Source organism: Lepidochelys olivacea (assembly GCF_965140295.1).
Source record: "Lepidochelys olivacea isolate rLepOli2 genome assembly, chromosome: 1".
Lineage (NCBI taxonomy): Eukaryota > Metazoa > Chordata > Testudines > Cheloniidae > Lepidochelys > Lepidochelys olivacea.
The window spans coordinates 227,069,310-227,088,269 of NC_140411.1; the positions used below are offsets into that span (position 1 = coordinate 227,069,310).

The 18,960-nt window shown below is 37.4% G+C and overlaps 1 protein-coding gene across 10 annotated transcripts in view; it reads right to left on the reverse strand.

The window, feature by feature from the left end:
- The window catches only part of LOC311521392 (uncharacterized protein), a 351,557-nt gene that overhangs the window by 271,187 nt on the left and 61,410 nt on the right, over positions 1-18,960 (reverse strand). For 5 of the 10 annotated variants that reach the window (XR_014711881.1, XR_014711884.1, XR_014711885.1 and 2 more), the window contains exons 1-2: positions 6,960-7,097; positions 6,186-6,252 (exon numbers count right to left, since the gene is read on the reverse strand). Coding sequence is in view for 1 of the 10 variants with exons in the window: in XM_084629708.1 (XP_084485834.1) it covers positions 6,186-6,252; positions 6,960-6,966 (74 nt within the window). In the remaining 9 variants the exon portion in view is untranslated. Of the gene's footprint in view, positions 1-4,552; positions 4,628-6,185; positions 6,253-6,830; positions 6,936-6,959; positions 7,098-18,960 lie in introns of those variants that run through there. The other 5 variants (XR_014711887.1, XR_014711888.1, XR_014711882.1 and 2 more) reach the window with 3 other exon arrangements.

The window sequence follows — 18,960 nt, forward strand, 5'->3', positions numbered from 1 at the left end:
AGCCTTTAACAAGGTCCCTCACCAAAGGCTCTTAAGCAAAGTTAGCTGCCATGGGATAAGAGGGAAGGTCCTCTCATGGTTTGGTAAACTGGTTAAAACATAGGAAACAAAGGGTAGGAATAAATGGTCAGTTTTCAGAATGGAGAGAGGTAAATGGTGGTGTCCCCCAGGGGTCTGTACTGGGACCAGTCCTATTCAACTTATTCATAAATGATCTGGAAAAAGGGGTAAACAATGAGGTGGCAAAATTCTCAGATGATACAAAACTACTCAAGACAGTTAAATCCCAGGCAGACTGCGAAGAGCTACAAAAAGATCTCTCAAAACTGGGTGACTGGGCAACAAAATGGCAGATAAAATTCAATATCGATAAATGCAAAGTAATGCACATTGGAAAACATAATCCCAACTATACATATAAAATGGTGGTGTCTAAATTAGCTGTTACCACTCAAAAAAGATCTTGGCGTCATTGTGGGTAGTTCTCTGAAAACATCCACTCAATGTGAAATGGCAGTCAAGTAAATGAATAGAATGTTGGGAATCATTAAGAAAGGGATAGATAATAAGACAGAAAATAAATATCATATTGCCTCTATATAAATCTATGGTACACCCACATCTTGAATAGTGCATGCAGATGTGGTCGCCCCATCTCAAAAAAAGATATACTGGAATTGGAAAAGGTTCAGAAAAGGGCAACAAAACTATTAGGCTTCCGTATGAGGAGAGATTAATAAGACTGGGACTTTTCAGTTTGAAAAGGAGACGACTAAGGGGGGATATGATAGAGGTCTATAAAATCATGACTGGTGTGGAGAAAGTAAATGAGGAAGTATTATTTACTCCTTCTCATAACACAAGAAATAGGAGTCACCAAATGAAATGAATAGGCAGCAGATTTAAAACAAACATAAGGAAGTATTTCTTCACACAGTGCACAGTCAACCTGTGGAACTCTTTCCCAGAGGATGTTGTGAAGACCAAGACCATAACAGGGTTAAAAAAAGAACTAGATAAGTTCATGGAGGATAGGTCCATCAATGGCTATTAGCCAGGATGGACAGGGATGGTGTCCCTAGCCTCTGTTTGCCAGAAGCTGGGAATGGGCGACTGGGAATCGTTCACTTGATGATTACCTGTTCTGTTCATTTCCTCTGAGGAACCTGGCATTGGCCACCGTCAGAAGACAGGATACTGGGCTAGATGGACCTTTGGTCTGACCCAGTATGGCTGTTCTTATATTCTTAAGGGATGGAAGAGGGTTTGGGAGAGTGTTGCCAAAGTAGCTGAATACATTTGAATGGAAGTCGGAGGATACAGAAAAACAAACGTGACTCGAGATGGGGGAGGGAGGATTTGGACAAAGTAGGAGAGCACTGTTCAAAATGGAGCAATAGGAGACAAAAAACAGCCAGACAGCCCCAGGCAGGGTGTCTCCAAAGTTCAGATGCAGGTCTTGGGTTGTTCCATGAGCATTCTATTCCAAAGAGGAAGAGTCGCTGGATATGCACAACTCAGGGAAACCCAAGGGACATTTGGCTTCTCTCAACAATAAAAGTGCCCTGTATGTATAATTAATACAGTTTAAAATATCATCTATAACTAGCTATAATTAGCAACTATGAAAGTCAGGCAGCAACTAGATGTCCTGTGTTAAGGAATAACAGTAACTAACCTCCTTCACGCACACTCCCCGCAAACAGACCCCACAAATGGAAAAAAGCAGAGCAATATATTGGGGCAGAACAGAAAACAGCATATTTGAATGGTGAAAATGTTTGGGTCCTTTGGATGTGCTAATCTACAAGCACATGTTCAGTTTGATGGAGAATATGAATAAAACAGGAATAGTGCTGCAATCTTGGAATAGCATACCAGTAGAATAGCATATAATTGACTGACAGGCACATTTCTTTCACTGATTCCACCAATTGCACAAGGATAATTTTACAGAATAGTGGAATAGAAACTGATGCAGACACACAACTTTTATAATGTGCCCATTGTGTTTTAAGAATTTTTTAAAAATTAATTTACTGGGTTTATTTTTTGTATCATTCAGTTTGTAAAGCAAGGTATGTTAGCTACCATAGGCCCAATTCTCTACTGGCATGGCAGCAATGAATTTTGCCCAATGAATCTGATCGTGCATGGTTCAGAGGGAAGTAAAACTTAAAATTAAGAAAAGAAAAACATTACCATCAGAGCCATAAAAATTTCTATTCTATGTTGGAAAACGTCACACATTTAAAATTTAATACCTTGGAACCCTGCTAGGCTAGAAGCTGTCATGGAGTTCCATAGGGAAGCTGAGAAGGTTCTCTTACCAATGGTATAAAGCTCCCATTTCTAGCAATAAAAGGGCAGCAATATCTCAGACTTTAAAACTGTGATATATATACACACACACAAAAGCGGTCACTGGTCTACGAATGAATCTCAACCACCATGGGACTTGGCCAGGTGTTATTTGATGGAGGAAATTCCAGATTCGGGTGAAGGAGGAGGAAACATTTCTATGGCAGGGTTTCTTGAAGTTGAAAAGTTTTAAGATGCACTAATGGGCAGATAATGCAGCCAAAGGTGCAATTTATCACCTATGTAATTTTATTTACATATGTGGATGTATATGCACAGAGTTTCAGTTCAGACAGATGTTTAAACCGTTACCTTTTTACTTTCACATTCCAGACAATCTCACCACATAAGCAATTGACTCCCATGATTACACTGAGAAATTAGGGTTGCAGCCTGAAACCGGATCCATGTGGACAGTGTGGTCTCCTGGCACAGATTCAGCTGCAGTATCCAACCCTTAGACATTTTTTCTTTTAAAGATGGTGTTCTTTTGTTTCTCCTTGTGCTTATTCCTCTACAGGGTAAATAGAGGCTCTTGTTCCTAGTAAGAGGTATGTAACAGTTTTCCTATAGTTTGTCTGCTATTAGATTGCCTTAACTCCTGTGCTACTAAAGATATTTTACTGGCCAGATAAATTAAATTATATAAGATGTTTAACCAATCAGCCTTGTATTTTTGCATTTTCTACAGATGTCCAAAAATTTGGAAAATGAAAATAATTGAAAGGCTTTTTTTAAGAGCTTGGAAAAAAATCTCTTGAGAGAAACATCTTAGAGACCAGTACTGATGAAAAACATCCCCAGAAGTATTACCTGTTTGAATAATTCCAGAAAGAGTATTTCTTAACAATGACTATGAAACTAGTAATGCAATTCATGTCTTTACTTTAAAAAAAAGCTTTTCAAATACGCTTTATTAAACACAAAAAATTAAACCACAAAAAATTGAAACAAACCCATTCTTACTGAAAATAATGAAAATTCCATTTAAGAGTATGAGGCTACTGACAATATGCAGTAAAAGTATATGAGCCACAGGACAGCTATAGTAAACACATTTCACAAGTCGTTGTGCTTTCAGCAAACAGGTGTGCCAAAAAAAGTTTGCAATTTCCCATTTTCTAAATTTTAAGAAAAGCTACCAGTGACTATTACGTTAAAAAAAAAACATAAAAAACTAATTGAGCCCTCAAAAGTTACATGGCACACAACATCAGAAATCCTACCATACTAATTAAGATTAAACAGCAATAGAATTGTGATAGCTTTCATTTCTGAACTTTTAAAAAATGCCTATTGTCTTCTGAAGCTATAAATACTTTCTTTGGGCTGGATTCTGATACCCTCACTCATGTTGAACTAATTCCACAAAATGTTCTTCCAAAGTCAGTGGGACTCCTCATAAAGTGAAGTGCCACACAAAAAGTGAATAAAGGTAAAATAATCTGGTCCTCTAAAAAGAGCCTTCACAAATCTAATTTAAAAGTTTGATAATACCAATCTATATACGGACACTACATCAAGATTTTAAAAGTGACAGTCCACAATCTTCTGTGTAAAGAGGTTACTATTGTGCAACTACAACTAAGATCACATACTGTGGCAGCAATTTAGGACTGATGCATTGTCTAGGCTGTAGATACATCTTCTGAAATATTAAATTACAAAATACAAAGTAAAGAGTACACTATAACATCAGAAAATTGTTGAATAATATTAAAAGTCACTGTACTATTAATCCTATACTAATATGACCTCTTGTATCACAGTGTTAAAGCAGAAATCAACATCTTAGATTATTCTGTAAAAAATATGTATCTGACTCAGAAGTTCCAACTTTGTTCTTTTTTTGTACTTGCTTTTCATTTCATGTTTAATATATCAAATGATGTATTACCACCTGTTGCATGTAATTAAAAATCCTATTTGTACATTCACCTGTATTTGTGTACAAAACATGCTATTTCACGGTCTTCTGATGTTACATTAATATTTATATATCACAATTAGTAAGATTTATAAAAATATATCTTAAATTGTCCAAAGCCATACCTGACTTGTAGTCTCTATTTATAAGCATTTCAAAAACATTCAACCCCTACCCCCAAAATAAACAAATGAAAAATATTTTACAAATCCAAAATATTTCCAAATTGCTAACATTTTTATAAAATGCGTTTAATTTTCCTACCTGCTTGCTACCTTAGCAATTCTCAAATGTAGAAATAAACAAAGACCAAGCCTGGTGCTTGCAATATAAAACCCGATTACTGTTGAAGACCACAAAGAAAAAGAATTCATTCAGGCTGAGAGCCTTAAAAGCAATTCAAACTTTCTGGATTACATCACTGGAAGCAGTATGTAATTTGTTCCAATTGATGTCATTTGCTCACATAAAGCCATTATTTTACAAAGCACCTCAGCATATTTGCTCTTTCCCCCCTCCCCAAGCCCCAGAACAGACTTACTTGCACCTGACATATCAAACATATATAGGAAAGACAACCCAAAAAAGTAATCAAGCTTGACATTTTTGCACCCAAATCAAATTAATATGTGAAATTAAGGAATAAAATATTACATCATACGAGAAAAGGCATATTTTTGTAATCAAAAATGTAAAAAGCACTTGTTCATGTCCTGTTCATGCAATGACCTTGGATAACTCAGATCTGTTCTTGTGGGATTTGCAACTCTTTTCCTGAATGAATTCAAGATGAGGTAATGCCATTCAAAAGAGGCCGAGCAGTGAAACATTACATGTAGAACTCAAACATCCTGGCCCCAATTCTAACCTCTGTAATTATATTTAACTGGGTCAATGGAATTTCTTAACTTCCGCTACTTGCTTCTCTGCTTCTAGATTTAAAAAGTGCCAGGTTCACATGACTAATATATTAATACGCAGTATTTCAAATTATCACTAGAAAAACACTCAAGGGAAAGAAATCTGAATATGTGCAAATGCCACATGGTTAACGGTAAGTATATTTTTGCAGCTCATCTGCAGCGTGGCAAGCAGACTGCAGCCTGATATTCACTGTGCACTGCATACTGTACTATTGAAAGAGCAGGCCCTCATTGTTTCACTATCCACATCTAAGACGGCAGTCCAATTGCAAATTCTGTTTTTGATTACCAAGCGATGTTCCCTCTTTTAAGTACTTTAAACAACAGAAATCCTTATGAAGCAATGCAGGATAATAACTTGTTTAAACTGACTTTAGGGTCAATTAAAACAAAGCAACTCTACAGCATGCTTTTAGAATAGAATAAAGTTATGGAAAAATTATGTTCTGTGTCACTAAAACTGCCAAAAAGAATTTGTGTGGAACTTGAAAATCTTTAGAAAAAGACAGTGTACAGAAGAAACTATAAAAGCTGCACTATCACAATCAAATCATAGCAACACAATACAAGAGTTAAGATTTTGTGTTCATCTTCTTCTGTATGTACAAAGTAGAACAGAGGGCTTGCTATCTATATCCCTCCCCCACAAATACATTTTACTAAATATCTAAAATCTCAGTTACAATAAAACTCTCAAAGAATATTCAATTCAATAGGACCCTATTTTGAACTACATTTGGAAAGATGACCATGTTATAGTTAACTAATACATATATTTCCTTTACTTCTGTGTTCTTTACACAAATCACCATGGAAAATCAGCACAATGTAGACTTTGAAAAGTAAAAAAAAAATCCAAATCCATTTGTTTACCTTTGTAAGAGTTTGTTTAATTTTAGGTACACGTCCTTTGTTCCTAGAAAAAGGATTGTGTTCATAAAGAACAATTAGGAGTAACAAAATACCTTCTTTACCTTTCATATTTTTGCTGAGGGTGAAGGTCTGGAGAGTCATGTGGAAATTTTCTTCTATGCCTCAATCCTGTTTTAAAAAAATTAAATCTTTAGTTTGGAATTCATGAAAGGATGACTCACACACTATACCATAAATTACAAATGCAATCTGAATATCTGAGTTTGTACAAATACATGCACATTTAAACAAAAAAGGCAAATAATGATTGCAATTCTTTATCTTTTTTAAAACTCCTAGTACAGCACAACATAAAAGTGACCAGTATTGTGCACCTTTCCAAAAGTGCACGTTACTCAAGTAGATTTTAGATCAGGAGTGAAATTAATCTAATTCACTTTTCTTTGTTCCTCTTTTGGGGTTCCACGTTCACAGCATATACAGTTATTTGTAGCTAACAAATCTGGAGAGTTAATTGCCATTCTGCTTGAAATATATACTTACAGAAGCAGTCTAAGGACATTAAAGTATTTTTTTCCAAGTTGGAGTTAAGTTCATAACCCCATTTTAAAAAGTTCAGGGTAGTTTCTTCAGTATAATGAACTTTCTTTAGAGAATCAAAATTAACACTTCTGCACATTATATGAGCAGTGAAAGGTCAGAAGTTTTATGGAAAAAGAGTAGTGAAAACATATTCAGAAATTAACCTTTTGTTAAAAGTCTTATCAGATATCTTGTATTCACAGAGATACAGTTCAGTTCTTTGGAGCTCAAGGATATATGGTATGTACTGAATGCCCAGAACATTTTCCCTTTTCAGTTAAACCCTAACTTACCTTGCATGGTCAAAAACAGCTAGTGAAACTAGGCTGTTAGAAATCTGAATTCTTTTGTCCACTGTCTTATTTTATGTGCCTACTTTTCCATTCTGCTGCCATCTGCTGGCAGATGTTCTATTCTACAAAACAGACAGTCTTCCCTGTTGTACTGCTCACGTATCGTACAGTATGAACCTCATTTTCCGTGTTCCCTGGCCAACCAATCAGGTACTGTTACACTTCCAGGTCAAATATTTTGAACATCAACAGACTGTATCCAGAGGTCAACATGACTTTTCTTGGCTCTGAAAAAGTATGCCTCTAAAAATTTTGTATATAAAAATAGCATTTAGTAATTATAATTTTTACCATATTAAAATGAATTGCTTTTTCAGATCATTTGAATCAAGGATTTTTTTTAAAGCACTAATTCAACTTATTGAGACTTTTGTTTGAGCTTTTCAAAGCACGCACTTTATCATGAGGCTTATATGCAATCAGTTTCCCTTGAGGTTTAGTTCATTTAATGACAAAATTAATAAGAGCAGTGAACTATTATTCTGTGACCTTTAGAGCAAGTAAAGAAAATGGAAGGTACAGTCATTCCATAACAGTAAAGTTCATTGTTGTTGTTTTCTTAGTAATTCAAATAGGAAATAAGTTGTTACTAACTAGATTTTAATTAACTGCCTATCTTAAGACTGTAGTCATGACAAAATATTGCATGTCTGTTGTGATTATTTAAATTGTTAAAATATAATACTTATACACAATGTAAGCCATGAGCCATACAAATGATGGGTGATGACATCATGTGATTTAAGTTATTAATATCATTTCTATTTAAAAATAACAGAGAGATTTTCATACAAAAGAAATCAAGAAAAATTTCACTGAAAAGTTACCTCCAACAGCATTTTACTTTAAGGAAGTTTATTACTGTGTCATTACAGTACATTAACAATAGGAAATGCCACTCTGATTACAAAGAAATAGGGATAAGAAACACCACAATAAAGTTGTCTTCACTGCAGATATTTTTTAAACTTTAAAAAGATTAATATTACTTTCATACAAACTTTTGAACGGTTATATTAGAGAGGGTCATTCCAAACCTTAACCTGGCATGATTCATTGTAATGTAACTGACTAAAAGATCCACATATTTAGGGCTGTCAGGAAGGCTACAACAGCTCTACAAGGAGTGTGAAAAAGTTTGTTCATTTACTCAGAATTGTCTTGCAGCATCAAAATATAAACCACACAAGTTACAAAGGAAATTCCCATCTCTAGCTGCAGGTTCTCAGGTTAGCAAACCTCAGTGTTTATCGCTGTGATAGTCATACTGGGGTAACAATGCACAAAAGCAATTTATTTAAAACCTTGGAGACTAACCCTTTCTCTCGGCTTACTAACCTGGCTGAAAACTGGGGAACTCTGCCATAGGAAAATGGGGGAAGAAGAATCCTCACACACAGTTGCAACAGAGTTACTTCATAACAGCTTCTCCAACCCAACAACTGTAGTAGCCGCTGCAAAGCACATACTCCACTCCCATGATGCAAGAACCAAAAAGATCCATAAATCGGCACATATTCTATTCCTGACAATTCTTCAACATAAAGGGAGCATTCATGAGGTTTTACTCCAAAACTCTTCATGTGGTGTCTCCAAATTCTATCACCACCTAACTTCCTCCCACTCCATAATACACAGCAGAACCAGACCAGTTCTGGAGCAAGACGGCATTTCTGCACCCCCAGTAGAAGGAGCAGAATTTGCCCGAGAATCCAGATGAAGCTTAAGTCAGTCATAGGGTGTGAGCCATCTGCACTTAAGCAAATTTCACTATTTCTGTCCATCTGTACCTACAAATCCTGAGTACATAGACTAACCAGAGAGTCCAATCAAAAGTAGAAATGGAAAACTGCTGGCACCTCCAACTTTGGTTTCTTTGGGAATGCCACCGAATTATAACTGAAACCCAGACTGCACTCTGGGGAACCCAAGTATACACGTGCACTTCAAGTGCAGCATGGAGCAGCAGTGCCTGGGCTGAGCCAATAACAAAACATAGCTCAATAGTGGAAGCCAATTTTCAGTTTATTATTTCAGAGTAACAGCCGTGTTAGTCTGTATTCGCAAAATAAATTGGTTAGTCTCTAAGGTGCCACAAGTACTCCTTTTCAGTTTATTATTATTTACTGTCTCTATCATATTGTTTTCTAAAGGCTCCAAGCCCATTGTGCTAACTGGTGTACAAATATGTAGTAAAGAGACAGTCCTTGCCTGGCTACCTGACAAAGCTAACAATCTAAATTAATGATAAAATGCAACAGTTGGATGAAATAAATGAGGAAATTGGTAAGGTTTGGGGAGAGGGGAAGTAAGGTAAGAGTATTCAACATCATTCTGCCAACATTTATATGTTTAAACATGTGGATAACTCCACTGAAGTCAATGAGTCTACTCACTTGCTCAAAATAAAGCTTGTGAATAATGGTTTGCAAGGTTGGGGATATCATGAGCACGTTTCCATATAAACTAGTTGTGAATACAATGCAGCTTGCCACCTGCTAAATTCTTATCAATTGCCATGTCCTGTAGGCATCATGGCCGATATAAGCTTTGAAGTGGGGGTGGGAGGGCGCAATGGCAAAGGTTGGTAATATGATAAATTAAGACATCAGATAGCGAGGGTGGGGCCAAATTGTGAAGTGCCTTCAGGGTAAGGGGTATGGGTGGAACTCCCAAAAGCACCTGAACATCAGTGGGGATTGGGCACTCTGGGCCAGATGTTTAAGAGTATTTAAGCATTTTAAGTCCCATTGAAATCAATGGAAGTTAGATACCTAAATACCTTTTAAAATACCTGAATTCCTTTAGACCCTTTAGAAAAGCCTACCCAAGAACCTCATGTCTGATGTTTGAGGAGGAGCCAGTGGAGAGATCCAAGACAGGGTCAATGGAATGACTCCCAGTGAGTTCAGGGGGGTTTGGGTCAGACTCTCAAAAAGAGAGGTAACATAATGGAGGTGATGAGAAAAGAAGACGACGATTTGTACAGCAGTGTTTTGAATGGATTTACAATCTCAGTTAGGAAGCCCTGGCTAGTCTGTGCACCCACCATTATTATAATTTACATTTTTTCAACTGATTTTTGTTTTTAGAAATACAGCAAACAAAGAAAGAACTCCAGATCCAGCAACCAAATAAAATTGAGCATCCTCATTTTTTTTTCATGGGGGTCAGATAAGTAGCATTTGTAAGGAGGTTCCCACAGCATAAACCCTGCAAAACTTCAAAGAAACTAGGAACTCATTTTGATAATAAAAAAATTAGGTCCATAATACCTTTTTGGAAAATAAGACCCAAGATTCAGAATGAGTTTTGTGAAGTCACCTTAACAAAGCTCTTGGGGTGAAATCCTGGCTCCAGTGAAGTCAATGCCAAATTCCCATTTGGCTTCAATAGGTCCAGGATTTCATCCTTTGCCTGGTGTCTGTATTAAAATATATATTAATATAACCTAATACTTATTCAGAGGATATTTAAATCACTTGTTCTTGTTTTCAAGATAAACACTGAAAAAGTCTTCAAATCTGGAAAAGTCAACCTGAGGTAGAAGAGATCTTTATGCCCACATGGTTACATCATGTATGTACAAACAAACCCACTTTTCCATATTTTAGACTAAAGAGGTGCTATGATGCTTCATCCATGCATAAAGCATCCTTCTACTTCACAATTCCCTTATGTCTGGTATTGAGACAAGTAGCTTTTTAAACCTGAGTAGGGTTTACACAGACCAGATGCCACCATAAAAATAAAGCCACTTGAATCTTAATAAAATACACAGTAATGAAAATGTTGTAAGACAGATACTAAAAACATAAAATCCTAACAAGCTTAATCACAATGAAACAGGGTCAAAGCCACCAAGTCCAGATATTTTTTGCACAAAGCCAACAAACACCAGATGTATTTGCATTTTAGTTCTGGAGTGGTAGGGGAATGAACTATCATGAGCACTAGATATAGTTACAATTGCTGAAGGGACAAACTTATATTTAATATTTCACAAACATGCATAATCCATTTTTGTACTGAAACTAACTCATTTTAAAAAACTACACTGCCTCATAATCTATGCAATAAGAGAGACATGTTTTAAGTGTTAAAAAAAACTAGGGGAGGTTGGGGTGTGTCCCCCCAGTTTTTCATTACTTATTTTTAGAGGGACTTTGTAACACATCTGTCCTCAAAAAACATGTCCAGTTAAATGTAGATCTAATAGAAGGGACAAACCTAGTTTTTAAGTCATAGGTATTTGTGACTCTTAATATTTCCTTAGATGCACAAAAGGCTACTGTTCTGTCTTTCTCATTTAAAGGAACATATTTGTGACAAATGTATTCAAAAGTGGAGCAAAATTCAAATAAAAAAATATTAAACACATGGCAAAGAAAACTAAAATAATGTCCTCCACATTCCTCCCATAAATTACATTTGCAAACTTTGAATGGTATCCCACAAGTGGACAGTCTCTTTCAGAATATTTTCTATGTCATCTAAGATAGTGAAAGCCAGTGTGGCATTCAAAATATACATGTTTTGCGAGCAGATAAACAATTTGCATTTGTGAACTACTCCTATTTAGGCCCTGGTCCTCCAAGAAGTTCAGGCATACCCCTGCACTTGCAGAGTGCCCTATTTAACTCAATAGGGTTTTACATAGGCCTATGGGTTTGCTGACTCAGGAGCAGGGACTTTACGGAAAATACCAAATATCATGAGATACACAAAAAATACTGAGAGGGGGCAACACTGTGTCACAGCAGAACTGGGGTCTTAGTTTGTCAAAGTAAATCTAGACAGTTATCTAGCAGCCAAATTGCTAATGCAGCTTTATAAAAGTAAACAGAATTACATTTCTGACCCCAAGCATCACTTAATCAGGTGAATCATTTGAGCCTTGATGAGGGGAAAATGGCCTTTTAGGATAAGGCTAAAAATTGGTTTGGAATCAAAATTTGCCTGCATTCCAGGAAATGTACTGTTAAAAAAAAATCAGAACAGTAAAACTTTCAGTCTTACTTATGAGCTACGATACATCATTATTCTCCTGCTCCTTATACCTAATTTACTGCATTTCTTACTGTTGTGCTACATATGATCATAAGGGAAAGGGAAATTAAAAATTTTAATTTTCTAACAATTAGAACCTATTATATATTTTATATATCTGCAAAGGCAAGTTCCTTAAAATTCTTTAGGGTTAACTTTAAAAATGTATTAAACGAATAACAATTCCCTGCAGGGGTGATATTCTAACAGACATCACCTTGTAAATCTGCCAAAACAATTTTGCTCCTTTCAGGTAACACTCTTTATAAGTGTCATTATTTAATCCTAACTAAAAGTGGTTACATCTTTAAACGTAACTATAGATTTACTATGCCATTTCATATTTAGAATATAAATCCTGATTTTTTTATACGAGGAAAGTCCACTTTTTTTTTCCATCACCAAGACAGTCTATGTACAAAATATACCATAGCACAGAGCATGCCATGAAGACCAGTTCAGCTCTGGTGCAAACACACACAAATCCATAGATGTCAGTGGAGTTGTGCTCATTTATACCAAGTCTGAATTTGGCCCTAGGTTTGACATAATTTTCCCTGTAATTTTTTCTTTAGTTCCCACTCTTCCCTGTTCTGCAAGTACAAAACTCACTGAAACTGAGATGTAGGATTGCCAACTTTCTAATGGCACAAAACCGAACACGCTGCCCCATCCCTTCCCTGAGCCCCTGCCTCTTCTCTGAGGCCCCACCCCCACTCACTCCATCCCCCCCCCTCACTTTCACCAGGCTGGGGCAGGGGGTTGGGGTGCAGGAGGTGGGCTGGAGGTGCAGGCTCTGTGGTGGGTCCAGGGATGAGGGGGTTGGGGTGCAGAAGAGAACTCTGGGCTGGTACAGCGGGTTGGGATGCAGGGAGTGAGGACTCCAGCTGAGGGTGCAAGCTCTGGAGTGGGGCCAGGAATGAGGGGTATGGAGTGAAGGAGGGGGCTGGGGTGCAGGCTCCAGGAGGGAGTTTGGGTGTGGGAAGGGACTCCGGGCTGTGGCAGGTGGTTGGGTTCAGGAGGGACTGCGCAACCTGCATCCCCAACGGTGCTTACCGTGGCTCCCAGGAAGCGGCCGCTATTTCCCTGCAGGCCCTAGGCGCATGGGTGGCCAGGGAGGCTCCACACACTGACCTCGCACCCACAGGTGCCGCTCCTGTAGCTCCCATTGGTCATGGTTCCTGGCCAATGGGAGCTGCAGAGCCAGCACTTGGGGTGGGGGCAGTGCATGGAGCCTCCCTGGTTGCCCATGTACCATGGGGCTTCAAGGACCTGGCGGCCACTTCCAGGAGCTGTGTGGAGCTAGGGCAGGCAGAGAGCCTACCTTAGCCCCCAGCCCCTGCTGCGCCACTGACCAGAGCCACCAGGGTCCCTTTTCGACCGGGCGTTCCGGTTCATATTATCCACGTTTGTCATGTATATTGGAGGCCTCTTGGTAAAATAATATGAAAATGGGGTAGAGCAATTTTCGCCTTGGCCCTGCTGGAATGTTTGGAAAATATTTGCCACCTGGACACATGAGAACACAGAAGCCTTGCTGATGGGTATAGACATAAATGACGATGATGCTTTTCAGTCTTTTGCACCCTTTTTTATGGACAAGATTCATTCACAAGTAGCAAGATTAGAAATCTCAGTGTCATTTTCAATTACAGGAGCTACTGAGTGGTCAGCACTTTTGAAAGTTGGGCTACTTATTTCAGTGCCTAAATACCAACTTTAGAGCCTAATTTTAGGCAACCATGTTTGAAAATCTTGAACATAATTTCTAACTAACATATATGACTAGTTATTCATTTACAGAAGTTTAAATATACAAATGTAGATTTTCTCTTCCAAACTGGAACACACACTAACTGCACTTTTATAATCACTAACATTTTTGGTGCTACATTAAAAGTAATTAAGAATTCCTCCACCAGGTCCTCTCAAATGGTACTCACCAAATCCTCCTTTTCTCTGTTTAAGGATGAGAATACAGCCTAATGACCAACATCTCCAATTTTTGGATTAATTCTGAATTCTCACAAGAGTGGCACCACTGAGATTATCCACACAAATAAAGGCCCTATGTTGGTAAATGTTGAGATTTTCCTTTATCCGTATGCTAAAAGCAACAGGCCAGATTCTGCTCCCAAATACTAGTGTCAATTTGCAGTAGCTCAACTAACTTCAATTGGGTTATTCTAAATTAATATCAGAGTAAGAAAGCAGAGCTCAGCCCAGTTTCTCATCAAAATGAGCTATCACTCAGTTATTAAAAAGAACTGTACTTCAAAAATATGCATGTAAATGATGCTTCTTTTGTCACGGTAGCCTTTTCCCATATGGTATAAATCTTCCTGGACTTCAGTTGAAAGCATAGTTATTTTATTGCTTATGGCAGTAAGAAAGAAAATTGTATTTATACTTCATTATTAACTTGTTTTAGTCCTTTAAACATGTATTCCTTCCATCCCCCAAAATGAGATTTCATGGAAAAGATCATGGCCCATTCCATAATACAACTAAAACGTGAAGTATACTAGATACTCCCTATATCCTCCCCATGAAAACAGCCCATTAAATTTGTGTCAGCTGTATTTTCCTGACAGTGAAAAAGCAATCTGACTGACAGGAAAAATGCAGCGTTGGTCATGGTTAGTATCAAGGGATTACTGAAAGCATGTCACATGCTTTTAAATTACATGAGATGTTTCTATTAGCTTAGACTAAAAGACTAACCAGAGAAAGGCCATACATTTCCTTTTATAATTAGCTGAGTCTTTGCCATTCTACCCTTAATTCACATTTAATATTTTTGAGAAACACTAAGCTCAGACGCAGTCAAGGCTGCATAGGAGGACAGCGCCTCCTCTAAAAGAAGCCATTTTGTGAGAGGCCACAAGATTCACACTTGTCCAATCCCCTGCATTTACGTAACAAAATGGTGACTGAGATGGTCAGTGATATTGGCCCTTCTAAAGAGTACAACCCAAATGTGTGTGTGTTTGTGAACTTCTTCCTGAAGCACTCAACAGGATCTTGCTGCTCCTTCTTTCAGGGCATCTCACATAGCCCAAAGATGCAGCGTCTGGTTAGATTAGTTTTGCTCCACAAAAGGGGCAGCAGTATGTTATGAGACAAGGGATCAGTAAGAAGCTGCTTCCCCAGCTCCCACCCCAGTCTCAACTGATCATCAATCTGCTGGAGGAGTGCACTGAACTAAAAAAGGCAAGTGGCCCTGTTGCCATCCATGCAGCCTCACCAGCCACCATACTGCCTGCAACAGTAATCAGGGCTGGCTAGACCAGAAGGTACGAGGGAATCCAGTCCAGGCAGCCTGTCAGGGTATTTCTACACTTGGAGCTGGCAGTGTGCTTCCAGCTCATAGAGACATGCTCACATTTGCGCTCACTGAGCTAAAACTAGTAGTGTAGCCAGGATAGTTCAGGCAGCGGCAAGTGGCAGCACAATATGTATCCATGGAGTTCAGGCTACAGCAAATGCAGGCTGCTGCTTGCCACTACCCAGGCTACTGTGGCTACACTATTATTTTAGTGCAAGTGTGTCTACACAAGGTAGGAATCAAGCCCCTAGCTCACAGTATAGCCATAGCTTCAGTGATGGAGTCCAGCATTGCTATCTATTTTAGGAACTTATATGTCCCCCTTTACCATTATATCTGATCACCTCACAATCTTTAATGTATTTACTCTACAATACCCCTATAAACTAGGGAAGCACTATTACCTCCATTTTACAAAAGAGGCAGAGACCAAAGGTCAGCTTTTTACAGGCATTTAAGCACTTAGCAATACAGATAGGTCCCTATTATTATTTTGGTTAGCGAACTAATCAACAGATTAACTGCAAATTCCCAGAAAATGTATTCTGTAGTGCAAGATAAAGTGCTGTAAATTGCGGAGAATACTCTGTATTTTCCAAACATAGCAAAGAGGTTGAATTGCTATTTTACATGCAAAACAGAACTCAACTCACCACTGGCACCTCAATAATGATTATACAGGCTACAGGCAGGATAAGTCAACAGCTCAACTAATTCTTAAGTGGGACTACTGTGACATCAACTAACCACCACCACCCTTACTTTACACCCATTGTGAATTCAGCAATTCTATCAGTTGTAATGGCTCATCAATCTGAGGAAGACTGGACCCAAGTTTCAAAAGGTCTCAATAATACATTATGTGGCACAACTCTCATGGCCCTTTAAAAATTATATGACCAGATGCTAGCCTTGGGCATCAATGTTTGATGGTACTGTTGTCTACTACATATCCTCAAATTATTAGAAATATAACTGCAACATTTTTTAGTTTCCACATACAATTTTTAGTCATTCAGTAAAAAACAAAACAAGAAAATTCCAAGAGAAAAACTATGTTAAGATGGAACTAAGGTTGAGAGTACATATCAGTAATTTACAATAAAATACACTACAGATATTTTGTAATTATCCCAAAACCAAGTGTTACAGATCTAATCTGGGATCACAAAAGCTAAAATATCTCACTCATAATCATATAGTAATTGTACAATGTCAGCTGCCTTAACTGTGCATTTCTTCCCTTATCCTGTTTGGATTTCTCTTAAGTGTAACTCTGAAATAACTCTGAATTTCCAGGGTTTTTAATGATTGCTTTTGGGATAATTACAACGTCCCTGTAATGTATTTTAATCTAAATTACAGCTGTGTACTTAACTCTATTTTAACATATCATTTTTCTCTTGGAATTATGAAATAGGTTACAAAATGAGTACCCTAACTGCAGATATAAACAATAAATACTTTACATGGTTTATAAGGCTAGGAAATTCTCTGTATACAACTCCATTGCTGGCTGGGATTAAAATGGACTCGGAGCATCTGCAAATAAGCTGCTACTGTACATGGAGGGGGGGGAAGAGGAAAAAAAAAAAGAGGACCATAGATAGGCACTTTACCTTACCCTGGGAATATTAACATTTGAAGTCACTGTAAAAAAGTAAAGCATAAAAAAACTGTCATTTTAATCTTTCATTTCTTAAAAAGGGTGCCACAATTTATACTAGATTTAACTTCCTGTAATCTCAAGAATTGAAAATGGGTAGTGTTTTCAATAGTGATTGGTTTTATACAGTTCTATAATTATTTAAATGTTCATCATGGCTGTAGCAGTAGCCACTGGAGTCGATCCCTGTTATGTGATGGGTACTAATCTTTTTTAATCCTGACCCATGTCAGGAGACAGGGACCAGAAAATAAAGTTGTCTCTCTTACCAGAAGTCCTAGGTGCCATACCCCTATTACAGTGGCCTTCTATGTTTTCCGCTAAAAGACACCCTTCAAATTAAGAAATTTAATCTCAGCAGAATTTCCTATTTTGATATTTTAAATAAATATGGAGCCACTCTAGCTCACCTAGCACTGCTTCAGATTACATGATCTTTCAATATTTGCTGGGAAGGAAAAAGTGTAAAATATGTCTGAGAGGAAGAAGTTGTTTCTGTTCTAATACTAAGAAAAAAGAACTTTATGGTGTTTTAGTAATGACATACCAGTTATTTAAATAGTGTACATAATCAGATGTTTTGTAGAAGTTATTAACATTGAATACAAGGTAATGTATTTCAATAGCAATAGTTGGTCTCTTTGCTGTTTGATTAATAACAAGGTCAAACATTAATGGTTGACATGCCAACTGTAGAACAAAATAAGGCATCTATTTCTATTGAACACATGAGCCTGAGCTAATCCATTAAGAAATAATATTAGTGGGAATAAATGGCTTTTGCAGTTACTTAAACATACCACTGAAACTAAAGGAGTACCATAACTGGAAAGCTGTTTATTGGAAGTGTACCAGAATGCCAACAACATAATTCCTAGGGCTGTCGATTAATTACAATTAACTCATGCGATTAACTCAAAAATCTAATCGCGATTAAATAACTTAATCAAGATTAACTGCAATTTTAGTTGCACTGTTAAAAGATAGAATACCAATTGAAATTTATTAAATATTTTGGATTTTTTTCTACATTTTCATATATATTGTATTCTGTGTTATAACTGAAATCAAAGTGTATATTTTTATTACCAATATTTGCACTGTAAAAATGATAAATAATATTTTTCAATTCACTTCATACAAGTACCATAGGGCAATCTCTTTGTCGTGAAAGTGCAACTTAAAATGTAGATTTCTTTTGTTACATAACTGCACTCAAAAACAAACCAATGTAAAACTTCAGAGCCTACAAGTCCACTCGGTCCTACTTCTTGTTCAGCCAATCGCTAAGACAAACAAGTTTGTTTACATTTACGGGAAATAATGCTGCCCTCTTCTTATTTACAATGTCACCAGAAAGTGAGAACAGGCGTTTGCATGGCACTTTTGTAGCCAGCATTGCAAGGTATTTAAAGTGCCAGATATACTAAACATTCGTATGCCCCTTCATGCTTCAGCCATCATTCCAGAGGACATGCTTCCATGCTGATGACATGGAAAAAAAATAATGTGTTAATTAAATTTGTGATTGAACTCCTTGGGGGAGAATAGTATGTCCCCTGCTCCGTTTTACCCACATTCTGCCCTATATTTCATGTTACAGCAGTCTTGGATGATGATCCAGCACATGTTGTTCCATTTTAAGAACACTTTCACCGCAGATTTGACAAAACACAAAGAAGGTACCAATGTGAGATTTCTAAAGATAGCTACAGCACTCAACCCAAGGTTTAAGAATCTGAAGTGCCTTCCAAAATCTGAGAGGGACGAGGTATGGAGCATGCTTTCAGAAGTCTTAAAAGAGCAAACTACAGAACCCGAACCACCAAAAAAGAAAATCAACATTCTGCTGGTGGTATCTGACTCAGATACCTAAAATGAACATGTGTTGGTCCGCA